Below are 12,440 nucleotides of genomic sequence, written 5' to 3' on the forward strand. Positions count from 1 at the left end.
TCTAAAGTCGTTACCCATAATAACCCATTTTCTTTATCCTATGAGAGAAAAAAAAAACAAGCTCAGAGAAATGTAAAGGTTGATCGCGCTAGTTTTTAGTCCTTGCTGTACAAGATACGTTATGTCTAGGGAAGCATAAAATTTTAACTTTAGTTGTTGTATAGGACCCAGTGGGGGAAGGGGTTGAGACCCCTTTTTTTTAATAAAAAGTGCGTCCTGTACACCGAAAAATACGGTCTTTTAAGGCTATGAAACCTAAAGTTAATACAACACGTTTTGAAATTCCATTGTAGAATAAGTGAAAGGACACAAAGATTTTATTTTTGCTCTTTATAGAATATTCCATTCTGTCGATTTACTTTATACTGCGATCACACATCAAATTTTTTCCAGGTTAAAAGAAGGTCGAATTTACGGAAAATAACTTCCTAGGTAAGGCCTAACCCTCTCTGCAAACTTGGACGAATTGAGATCACGGCGTACAACAGGCGTATCTCAAGACTGGTTCTTTTCGTTAAAAAGTATTTTTAAGATCATCGGTAGGCTTTTTTTTGACATAGTTAAAGAATTAATCAACGGAAGAACACAACATCCGAGTAATTCTTCGTGAGTGTAAACATTTGCTTAGATCAGATAAGGTGTTGTTAAGCCTAACAGTGAAAGAATGAAAGTGAATGCACATGTACAGGAGGGGGGAGTGCATGTTGACGTAAGCCATCAACTATAGTATACAAGCACGTAAAAAAAGTAGATATGTCAGCGTTTACCACCCACCGCCTCGTGCTATTGCCCAGTTTTTCCCTTCGGTGCACATTTTAGATTTGAGCTGGGAGGGACCGTATGGGAACGCCCTTAGCAGATGGGGTAGGTAGGTTCATGTGGCTCGAGGAGCATCAGTTTACACTTGTCGTCTTCGTAGCAGTGAGCACGCGGACACATAAAGATAACGACGTTTGATGTTCTAACAGTAATTTACGCTCTCTTTGCATCACATCGTTTGCCGGAGTGATTTGGTTTTTACCCGCGTGGTCGCCGTCAGCAGATCTCTGACTAGATGGCACGAAGGATGCGTCGTTGTTACTTAAGGAGACTACAATGTAGCCCACGGTAACGTGGTGTGTATTGCACGTATTAAGTAATATATTTGTGTGTTCTCTCATAATTTACCACTTAATTCCGAATTAAACTAAATGCTGTTTCCTCGACTCTCTGATCGATCAGACAGGTAAGTCGTTACAGAGAAAATTGTATTTTAGTTGTGTCCAAGAAGAGAAATAATATGATACCCGTGTATGAGTTTAAGTACAGACTTATCTCTGACTTTAGCGTAAGTGATATTTTCATTTTGGTTCAAGATACTTCAAAATTTATGGTCAGTTAAGGACCGTACCGATTTCTCGAGCATATTTCACGTGCTTTGCAGCGCGCATTCTGTCGGCTATTTTACATTACACAACACAATTCTCAATTGTTAGTTATTGACTTAAGGTTTCTGTAAAGCTAGGACCTGAATCCGTGTGGAACTTGAGACCTAGAATATTCGTCACTTATGTTAGCACCCAAAGTGAAAATGTACAACGGTTATAGCTTTCTCAATCAGTTTATGACCGTTCTAGATTAACATTGAAATACCGTATACCATGTGGAGAAAACTTTTTTTTTTCTGTACGCATACTTTGAACAGAGAATGTTTCATAGCACTTTCTTATTCACATCGTGTTTTCTAAAAGCCCCATAGACTGACAGTTATTAGTTTTAACACTGATTATGACTACACCGAATCTGCCTTTCTAATTGTTGGAAGAAATCGTTGTAATGTTTCTTTATTACTAATGGAAGTATCGTGAAAGTTGGAACAACATTAAACACATGTTTTACGTAGTTTGTTATTAGATTACTCGTTTAGGCAACGCTGTTAACTGCGGCTTTGTGTAGTTTGTCTCTGTAGTAAAGGATTTACTTAAGCAAAAGTTTTACAAAATACAATGTGACAACTGCCACGACTTCTATATTGGAGAAACAAGTAGAAGAATGGAAACCAGATTCTAAGAACATAAAAAGTCACCTTCACACGTTTTCGAACACTACAAGTCAAATAAACACAACATAACCATAGAACACAGTCAAATACTAAATAAAGAAACAAACATAAACAAACGCAAAATTAAAGAAGCCTTACTTATACAACAACTTAAACCCACAAAAAGTAGACCCTGTTCTGACTTTTCTTAACCGAGGAATTTGGCCTGGAATGGCCAGGTGGTCAGGGCGCTCTACTCGTGATCTGAGGGTCGCGGGTTCGAATACCCGTTGCACCAAACATGCTCGCCCTTTCAGCCATGGGAGCATTATAATGTGACGGTCAATCTCCCTATTCATTTCTAAAAGAATAGCCCAAGAATTGGCAGTGAGTGATGAAGACTAGCTGCCTTCCCTCTAGTATTCTTACACTGCTAAAGTATAGATGGCTAGAGCAGGTATCCCTTGTGTAGCTTTGCGCAAAATTTAATAAACAAAGAAATTTAACGAAGGTGGGAGAGCAGTGAGGCGAGATATAAAATCAGACATTAGCTTGGAAGGAGAGCAACTACATTTATGGGAGCACGGTACCCCTTGTTATCGCCAATTTTAAGGAAAAGAAATACAATAACTTATATCGCAAAATTCATAAAAAACGTATTACACCCATGAAAAAAGTAAAGCTTCATATATAGAAATAACACACAGTGGATGCTATTTCGGGTTTTTAACATCACGTGTTAAATGGAATCAAACGGAAAAGGGGGTCTCCAGAAAATAGAAATCACTAAATAGTCATGAGAATTAACTACTACTTTACTTGTTTATATTTCTACCAAAGTCGAGTATTTTATGTCATGTAGCAATACTTACCGATTTTTTAAATAATTTTTAAAGATACATAGTTATGCACAACTTAAGCCTAACGTAAAAGGGTAGAAGAAGATTGATTTGTTTCTATTTCGAACATTTTAAAGCTATATAATAATGTATTAGAGTAGTTTCAAGCGAATATTAGTTTTTCTTGTTGTTGAACTGTAGAATGATAATGAGGCTTCTGATATTCCATTTGCTCTTGAAACAGCTGACACATGTGTGTTTTCTATTCTCACTGTTGAGATATTCAACAATACCGGAGTTAAATAATTTTTTATTTTCACTGTTGAGATATTCAACACCATTACGGTTCACGGCCGCGTAGACTTCAAAAAGATCTGCACGTAAACAAATTGAGCCGGTTTTTAGTTCAAAAATAAGAGAAATGAACAAAGTTCTGTACTTCATAATATGTACAAAATTACATATTTTGTAACAAAACCCGCATGTATAACTTTGTATTGAGACTATATTCGACTATTACTCCGTTTTTGCCCGGTATCTGAGATATTATACAAAATGCTGATTTATTGTTAACGTGTATTTAAGTATTTTTTTGTTACAAGTCTTACACTGTTTTAAAACTAGTCTAATGAAAATGAGAATAGATTCATCAACAAGTAAACGACCTCAAATTTAAATATATTCTGAAATTTAGATGTAAGCAAGAATATAAATGTGTATGTAAAAAAACAAAATCGTATTGTCTATTATTAGATTCTGACCTAAAAATGATTTTGTACATTACTGGTCGTCATAATTTATTAACTCATAACGGAAAAATAGTTCAATCTACTTTCATTTTGTAATAATCATTTAAAGGGTGGAGGTTGGGAGTGAGTAGAAATATATACTTCTACTTTCAGGTCATTTTAATAACTGTCTCTTATGTTAAATATTAGGGATGACTGCCTTTTCCAGAACTAGTTGTAGGTGTCGAAAGGTAGTTGAGACGTTGTAGGTCAAAGCACTCAACTCCTTACCTCTTAATTTGATCGTCCGTGGCGTTTACATAATTTCACATTTGGTAAGTGCAATAACCTAACGCTTTTTGGTGCTATTACAACACATAATATTTTCTAATTATGACGTGTGTGTGTGTTTTATTATAGCAAAGCCACGTCGGACTATCTGTTGTGCCAACCGAAGGAAACCGACCTCCTGATTTTAGCGTTGTAAATCTGAAGACTTACCGCTGTCCATTATGAGATAATGAAAAACGAAATGGATTGGCAATGGTCAAAACCATTCTTTCTTGTTTAGGTTAGAACCTTATATTATATATCTATATTTTAGTCTTTGTATTAATTTCCATTGTTTTCTAGTTTTGATTCGATCGCCTTCATACGCAATTATTTATTTAGTTATATAAGGCAAACATAAGCATAGAAACTACACAATTTTAATATTATTATTTAAATTATTAATTTATAATATTATTCACAGCACGTTGTGTACATATTGTGCTTACTAATTTATATTTTCATTTTGTTGGGTTGAAGGAATAAGTATTTTGACACTGTACGTATAATTTATCTGAAAGTAAAATGTTTCGTGTTTAATAGTGTATAAATTCCAGTTGGTATTTCTGAAACGCTTATTACAGTTTAAAACATGTAGGGTACAAGTTTCAAATAAGATCCTTCAAGTCTTCATAAAAGTTCTTTTGGTTTGCGTTCCTACCAGTATGTGGCAGCACCTTCCAATAATTGTGTAACTGTTTCGTGTTTTTTTTATCGTCGATCCCAAAGATTTATGACTGAAATTGCGACATCAACTTTTTAAGTAACCGAGGATAGTTCGTATTTGATTAGTTAAGTGGAATTTTCTTATAACATTGTTGAAGTAAAATGTTTTATTATTTATATACTTTTATGTACATGTACATGTGTTAGTGTTTTTGTTCTTGGAGTTTCCTTAACAAGTTAACGAAATCCAGTTAAGAAGTTCAAAATTATTAACCAGGTTGTTATTTGCATTTAGGGAGGTTTAAACAACACTGAATAGCTAATATCTTACTCTCAAAGTTCTATTTTAGCATATAGACTTTAATAGTTATTAAAATCGGCAGAAACGAGTTTCTAGCTTTCTCTAACTTTTCTCTCGCACACACTATTTTAGCAAATACAAATCGTCTTGGTTACATCGTTCAGAAAAAAATAATGTATTTGGAATTTCAAATAATTAGTCCTGTTAAAAACAAAACTAGACACAGTAGAGCGAATACCTCCGCTACAAAGCGTTGGTTATATTTGGCTCTAAAATGAAAAAGAAATGAAAATGTGTCCTATCTTTGACAGTATAATAATATTCTACATATGTCTATTGAGTTTAATCAAAATCCAGCCGTTTAGACAGTTATAGAACAGAAACAGTGAAAAAAAATTAGTCTCCATGTTAACAGATGGGGCTTTTGGTTTAATTTTCATGACTTTGACCTTTGACTTTAATCATACAAAAGCTAATAACTTTTAAGTTGGGACATAGGTTAAATGTGTATACCAACTTTCGTTCAAAACCATTCAATCGTTTTCAGAAGTCTTGCTGACAAACAAACAGACAGGCACTCGAGTGGAAACATAACCTTAATTTATCTTTGATGGCAGAGGTAATAACAGTGTTAAATTTAATTTGGAAATTACAGTTGGTGAATTACTGCTTAAAAACTGGCTTAAATCAGTGGTTTAACCACTGGATAAAAATCCTGGTTTAACCAGTAACATGACTTCGTAATAGAGAGGTAAAAAAACATGTACCTGAACTATGTACTTTTGTAGCCTAACGAATACTCTGTTACATAGAGATTTTGTACGCGTTACACAAGAACACTTACTAGGAAATGAAGTTAATTTGAAGTCCCATAACGGGACGGTGATAAGGTTACTGACATTAAAAATCGGGATTCGAACCTATCTGACCGAGACGAACTCGGCAGATATTCCATGCTTTGCTTTAAAACAAACAAACAAATTATCCAAGTAACTAACTTGAAGATATAAAATGAACACTAGAGAATCGTTAGTTGTAGTGTCTCTGGCCTAAGGCATGTAAAACACAACAGTATTTGATGAATAAAAAATATTTATTGTTGTTTTATTATTAAGCACAAAGCAATACAAAGGGCTATCTGTGCTCTGCCTACTACGGGTATCGAAATTCAGTTTCTTGTTGTATAACTCCGCAAACATACCACTGTGCCACCGGGAGAGGGGCTGAATAAAAAAAATACTATCCTTATGTCCCCAATAAGATAATCTTTTGTGACAAAATTTTGTTTGATCCTCTAGATAAAGATGCATTTTGTGACAAGTGACATTAATTAAGCCAAAGTGTCTCCTCCTGACTTAAGGTTAAGTTTAATCTTACAACACTAAAATTCAGGGTTTGCTACTTCGGCGGAACACATATAGTTTAATTGTTTAGCTTTGCTCCACACAAACAATTAGAACAGTTATTTACAGTTGGAAACTTTACAAGATGTAAAATACAAAGAAAGAAAAAAGAAGGGCTAAAAATTTGTAAGGCTGATCTACTCCGGTTTTTTCTATAATCACCACCATACTCGGCATGGCCAGGTGCACGACTCGTAATCTGAGGACCTAGGGTTCGAAACCCCGTCACACTAAAGTATTCTCCCCTTTTAGTCATGGGGACATTATAACTTAACGGTCAATTCTACTATTCGTTCGTAAAATAGTAGCCCAAATGTTGACGGTGTGTGGTAATGACTAGCTGCTTTTCTTCGAGTCTTACACTGCTGAAGTAGGGACGGCCATCATAGATAAACCTTGTGTAACGTTGCGCGAAATTCAAAACAAACGAACCACCAAATCAAAGATTATTTCAAACACGTTAACTTCTGTAATTCATTTTCACATTGTTTATTATATTAGAGTAATAGAGCTCATTGTTTTTCGCGCAAGGTTACGCGGTGGGCTGGCTATGTATGTTCTATCCACTGCAGGAAAGTCGATCTCCAGATTTTAGCGTCTTGTGTCTATAAGTTGCTGAATCACTAGGAAGTAAACAAGTTTGTAGTTCATTATATGTTTCATGCTGACCATGGTATCAAACTCGTGTTACGTACGTCTCACCAACGGCCTTGTTCGTCAATAACCGTATTACATTGCATGAAGACGTTTCATTTTAAATAGTTGAGGGTTTAAAAAGAACAACAAACTTATTTTCTAATATTTCATGTTATATTTTCCAGACTTACTCGATTTTTCAGAAAAGGGATTCTGACAGCAATTTGTCGTCGATTTATAAAATAATCGACTGTATTCGAAATTCGTGTTAAACACCAAACTGACACCTTATATATATATATATATATATATATATTCAAACTTGCACTGAACAGGTATCATAGGCAAATGAACGATTCGTATGCGGAGAACCACCCACCCAGTGACACATCGCAGGTCTGCGGACTTATAACGCTAGAAACTGGGTTTCGATACACGTCGTAGTAGAAGTACCGATAGCGTTTTGTGTAATTTTGTGCTTAACTACAAACAAACATCTAGGTGTAGTAACCCCCGGTGGTACAGCGGTACGTCTGGGGACTCGCACCGCTAAAAACCGGATATCGATACTCGTGGTGGGCATAGCACAAATAGCCTATTGTGTAGCTTTGTGCTTAATTCTAAACAAACAACCAAATGTAGGGATAGAAATATAGAAAAACGTGTTACACACAGACATACGATCTAAAATTGAGGCCAAATTTTCAAAACTGCAATCCAAATGTAAGATATCATTTTACTGGATTAATGTTAACAGTAATGTCAAGCCATTATCTTGACTTTATTAATTTGTTAAATCGGTACGTTGAAAGAAGATAAAATAGTATTAGTATGAATCGACGGTGAGGAAAAAATATTTGTATTCTCTTGACATTTATGTGCTTGCAAAGAGCAGACGAAGTCGTTTATCAGAATTCTCGACAATTTTTCTTTAGAAACATCAAAAATAATCATAATGAAATACAGCTTTAAATTACAGTCATTTATGATAACGTATATCACCTCAACCGAATAAAAAAAATAAAAACGTCTAATGAGGGAAAATAAAACGATGCCAATCAAATGGTGAAAAAGGTCGTTATTAACTTAGCCCGAGAGAAACGAGACGTACCGGTAATTAAGACGCCAAGATCGAATATGCGAAATGCAAACTCAGAATGAAAGAAAGCGAAACAAACTGTCTTTCAGTTTTTAAACATAATTACGTAAGAAATATCAATCAGTTCAAGAACAAAACAAACCAAAAAATGTTTTATCATGTTCCTTCTATTCATTAAGTTAGTATTTTCAACGTGGCTTGTATCTACTTCGTTTTCAACAATTTGCTCGACGCTGATAGGGTTACACGGGACCGGCTGTATATTGATTGGACAAGTTTAACGCTTCTCGCACTGTTCGAAACAAATTACGAATTTATTAATTTTAAATTGTATGGGAGTAACGGGTCGCTTAAACCCTGACTAATGCGCAACTTCTTGTTCGGTCGTTTGATCTGGTTAGGGTTTTGGTCGTGCTAAGATCCAGTTTTTTGATCACGAAAAATATATTCAAACAACTCTGATTCTGTTTGAAGAATTTCTAAAGGTATCTTCTTGGAATGGTCTAGTAGTTAGCGTGGGATCCAAGGTTTGAGACGTGATGTCAATAAATACACTCCGTACTTGCAGCTGTATGCGCGTAATGAGTTACAATCAATCTTGTTATTTGGTTTTAAAAAAACTTAAAAAAAACCCTTATGATGGTGGATACTATTGATTGCTGCTGTCCCTCTAGTGTGTAATTCAAAATTAGGTACGGCTGTGTCTGAAACCTAGGATCCTCTTAGTTATGGCATGAGCGCGTAAGTTGTTTAGATTGAAAGCTCTTATTCATAAGAGTATCTGGAAGAAGGTCGGATGAAGGAAATTTTGTAGGGTGCCCTCGGAACTGAACTTCATAAATAAATGAAATATATTTCAAAACTAGGAAATGTTTACAGTTTGAGCGATACGGAAACACAAGTGATTGATATATAATATACAAAATGCTAATTCTAATATTAATCTATAATAATTATAAAATAATGACAACGATTTTGTTTAAATGACAGAGCAAATATTTATGAAAAACAACTAAGAACATGTTAATGAAATATTACAAAATAATAGGCTTATATGAAAAGACTAAAATTCGCTTAGGGATGCTTCAGTTCGCGGGGGATGTACTCATATCCCATAATCCATCCCTGAATTGAGTTTACAAAAGCCTAAGTGAAAACCTATGAATTATGTTGACTAAATTTCTTTCTTCTAGGATATAGTGTGAATATTCGTTGAGTTTATTAGTTTTCATTTCATATCTTGGACTAAACTGAACGTGATAGACGTTACGTATATGCATGTGACTCATCGGAGTTTCTCATATTATGCATTAATAAAATATTCTCAAGAATTCATATCATTGAAAAACTTTATCATACTCCTTAAGTACGAAAATAAAGTTATTGTGCAAGTGATATAGTAACGAATTGTGTTCTGATTCAAGCGATTATTATTTTTGTCTTTACAAACAATTCGTAAATTTTGTATGTTCACTTCTCAAGCTCAGGAATTTATTAGTTAATATGCAGTCTTTAATATATTATCTGGTTATTCAAAACTTGAAAGACGGTGAAGATAAACTAGTCCATTTTCAGTTGTTTATGAAGAAACAAATTTAAAGAAACCGTATATTACGAACCTTAGTGATTTAAGATTAAATACCCTGAAGTAAACTTAGAGCTAATTGTCACTTGCATCACAAGATAAAAGCTTATTCAATAAAAGAATTCAACATGGGGGACGTACGTAGGTTAACAATTAGCTTCTTGATAACTAGAAACTCACTTGAAATAAAAATACATCTCAGAACGGGTGGTATGGGTATTAACACCTTTATTGATAAGCAGAGAACAACATTTCGGCCTTCCTAGGTCATCTTTGTTAACCTGAAGATGACTTAGGAAGGTCGAAACGTCATTCTCTGCTTATCAATAAAAGTTAGCTTTGTTCGATTGTGAACCCGAGAGTCCCAGTTCACGCTCTGTTATCACAAAATCATGCTCTGCACAGTGAAAGTAATGGATGCGTTACAAGAGTTACGGTTAAATTCTGCTGTTTGTCTACTGTAGCCTAGGACAGGGTTCCCATTATGTCTTTTACATAATGTATATGGCTGAAGCAATTTTCTTGTTAATTTATTATTCTACTGACATTTTCCAAATCCGTAAAAAATAATAACAACACTGGTCTTTAGACTTTTAATATAGAATTTTCCTATTTTATGTGAAGAAATCGAATAACATTCTCACATTTCTGTGAAATAACCAATACTTTCTCTAATTTCATACGAAAATTATGGGCAGAGAATCTGGAGTACTCAACCTGTGAGTTTCCTCCCTACAGAAGTTGACTGTTGGTGCTGATTATTAGTTGCTTTCCTTTTATTGCAGTGCTTCTAAACCAGATTTGCCAGACGAACCACGCTTCTGGCCTTTGGTCGTAACAACCTCCCATTATCTGTACAAGGATGGAAAAAAAATTGTGATGTTTCTTGACGCAGTTTCTCATGGTTTATAACAAACAACATGTGTATCTCTAAAACACCTCGAGGACTAAAAAAAAATAAAAATGTTCACTCAACGCAGACAGCTCGTGCCCCTCCACCTGGTAACCTGCTCGCAATCCCCAAAGGGGGTCGCGACCCACCGTTTGAGAAGCACTACCGTATGAGACGAAAATTAGGGAGAGCTAGAGCATATATAGCCCTTATGTATCGTTTAGAGAACTTGCGAACAAAAAATTAGCAAATTAGCTCAATCGGATACATTACGTTATTTTTTTTAGCTCTATGCAGTATGTTTCATTTATTATTGCTTTCTTTAGTTCTCACGAAACAAATTCTTCGACAGCTTAATTAATAGAAAGATATATAATACTTTTGGGAAAAAAACTGAAGGCTATTTATGATACTTGTAAACATACTATGGTAAAAATAGAGTGAATTCTTTAATGTGTTTGTTGTATTATCGCTCTGGCTTTGTGCCATGACCCTGCCACAGAGTGAAAGCTGCAAGTCACTTTATTAGAGACATGTTCAACTCTTTTAAAAAGGGTTCGTTACTCAGAGTGTTGAAGAAATTCTTAACTGATAGAAGATAAGCGAAATGATTTATTGTTATGTCATCTATTCCATTGACCTTTTGATAAAATTTAAAAATATACGATATTCGTTAACCCAGAGCATCTGTTTAATAATACATGGCGTAAATTTCTCTGGATCCTTTAATGCCACCAAGAGAAGGTTATGTTAAATATAATTTTCAAAAGTAATAATAATATCCTCACAGACCCCCGCTGGTACAGTCTTCAGATTTACAGCACTAAAATCAGGGTTTCAATTCCCGTCAGTGAACTCAGCAGATAGCCCAAGGTAGCTTTGCTATAAGAAAACACACAAACACACACATATCCCCACATATTATTTTAATCTCTTTGTGATTGTTAGTGGCGCCAATATTTCATAATGCATTGATAATTGAAGCAAAGAAAAAACAACAACAATAGTTCATAAATTTTCTGGTTTGAGAAGAGCTTGTCAGGGCAATGAAAACTTTCAACGTGGCTTCTAAACTGTAATAGAGATTTTCTAGAGGTGTATGATATTAGAGTTTAACTTATCACAGGGGTAATTTGTTTACGAGATCCCATTCCTGGTTTTTATCTGCGTTCCTTTTATTGTGTAATCTATCGTTCTGACTACCAAATAGCCGAATCCAAAGTTCTAAACATTAGCAAGGACTGTCAATTTTAAAAGCTTATCCTCACATTACAGATATCGTGGTGTAGATGTTTTTAAAACCGTATTACAAGACTTCTAGAAATTACGGAATTTTTTTTCATTGTATTTCATGGAAGGACGGGATTCAAGTACTCTATCCTCGCACGTGATGAAACTGTGACAAAACTGATATCAAGTTTGAAATATAAAGTTTGTTTCATGTTCTCTGTTTCTAACTCTTCCCGTTTATTTAGTTGACAAAGTCTCGGTGGTTAGGGCGTTCGACTCGAAACGTGTAGGTCGTAGGCTCGAATCTCATTACCAAACATTCTCATCCTTTCACCCATGTTAAAGAGTAACCAAGTAATTGGCGATAGGTGATGTTCACTGGATACATTCTTTCTAGTCTGTTGCTTCAAAACTAGGGTCGGTTAGTGAAGACAGCCCTCGACTAGTTTGCGCGAAATTCAAAAGATGAGCAAATCCTTCTCCTACATAGTACACTATATTACTTCGAGAAAGATTTAGTAAAAACGACTTACTCTGCGAACTAGACAGATACAGTACACATTATGATGATAGCCATAAGTACCTCTCCCCAGTGAATATATATAAGAAGTAAACAACAGGCCACCTAATTACTGAACATTTCAAAACTAACATAATTTTAAGCTATTTTGAAAACATTGTAGGGTGTTTATGTAAACAGTCTCATATTAA

At 34.8% G+C, this 12,440-nt stretch overlaps 1 protein-coding gene across 17 annotated transcripts in view; it reads left to right on the forward strand.

The window, feature by feature from the left end:
* Positions 1-12,440, forward strand: part of LOC143253296 (plexin-B-like) — a 244,236-nt gene that overhangs the window by 154,387 nt on the left and 77,409 nt on the right. For 16 of the 17 annotated variants that reach the window (XM_076506928.1, XM_076506931.1, XM_076506926.1 and 13 more), the window contains one exon: positions 4,008-4,158. In XM_076506928.1, the coding sequence (XP_076363043.1) occupies positions 4,131-4,158 (28 nt within the window). In that variant the 5' untranslated portion in view covers positions 4,008-4,130. Of the gene's footprint in view, positions 1-703; positions 1,116-4,007; positions 4,159-12,440 lie in introns of those variants that run through there. The other variant, XM_076506938.1, reaches the window with a different exon arrangement.

This window comes from Tachypleus tridentatus, chromosome 6, assembly GCF_004210375.1.
Source record: "Tachypleus tridentatus isolate NWPU-2018 chromosome 6, ASM421037v1, whole genome shotgun sequence".
Lineage (NCBI taxonomy): Eukaryota > Metazoa > Arthropoda > Merostomata > Xiphosura > Limulidae > Tachypleus > Tachypleus tridentatus.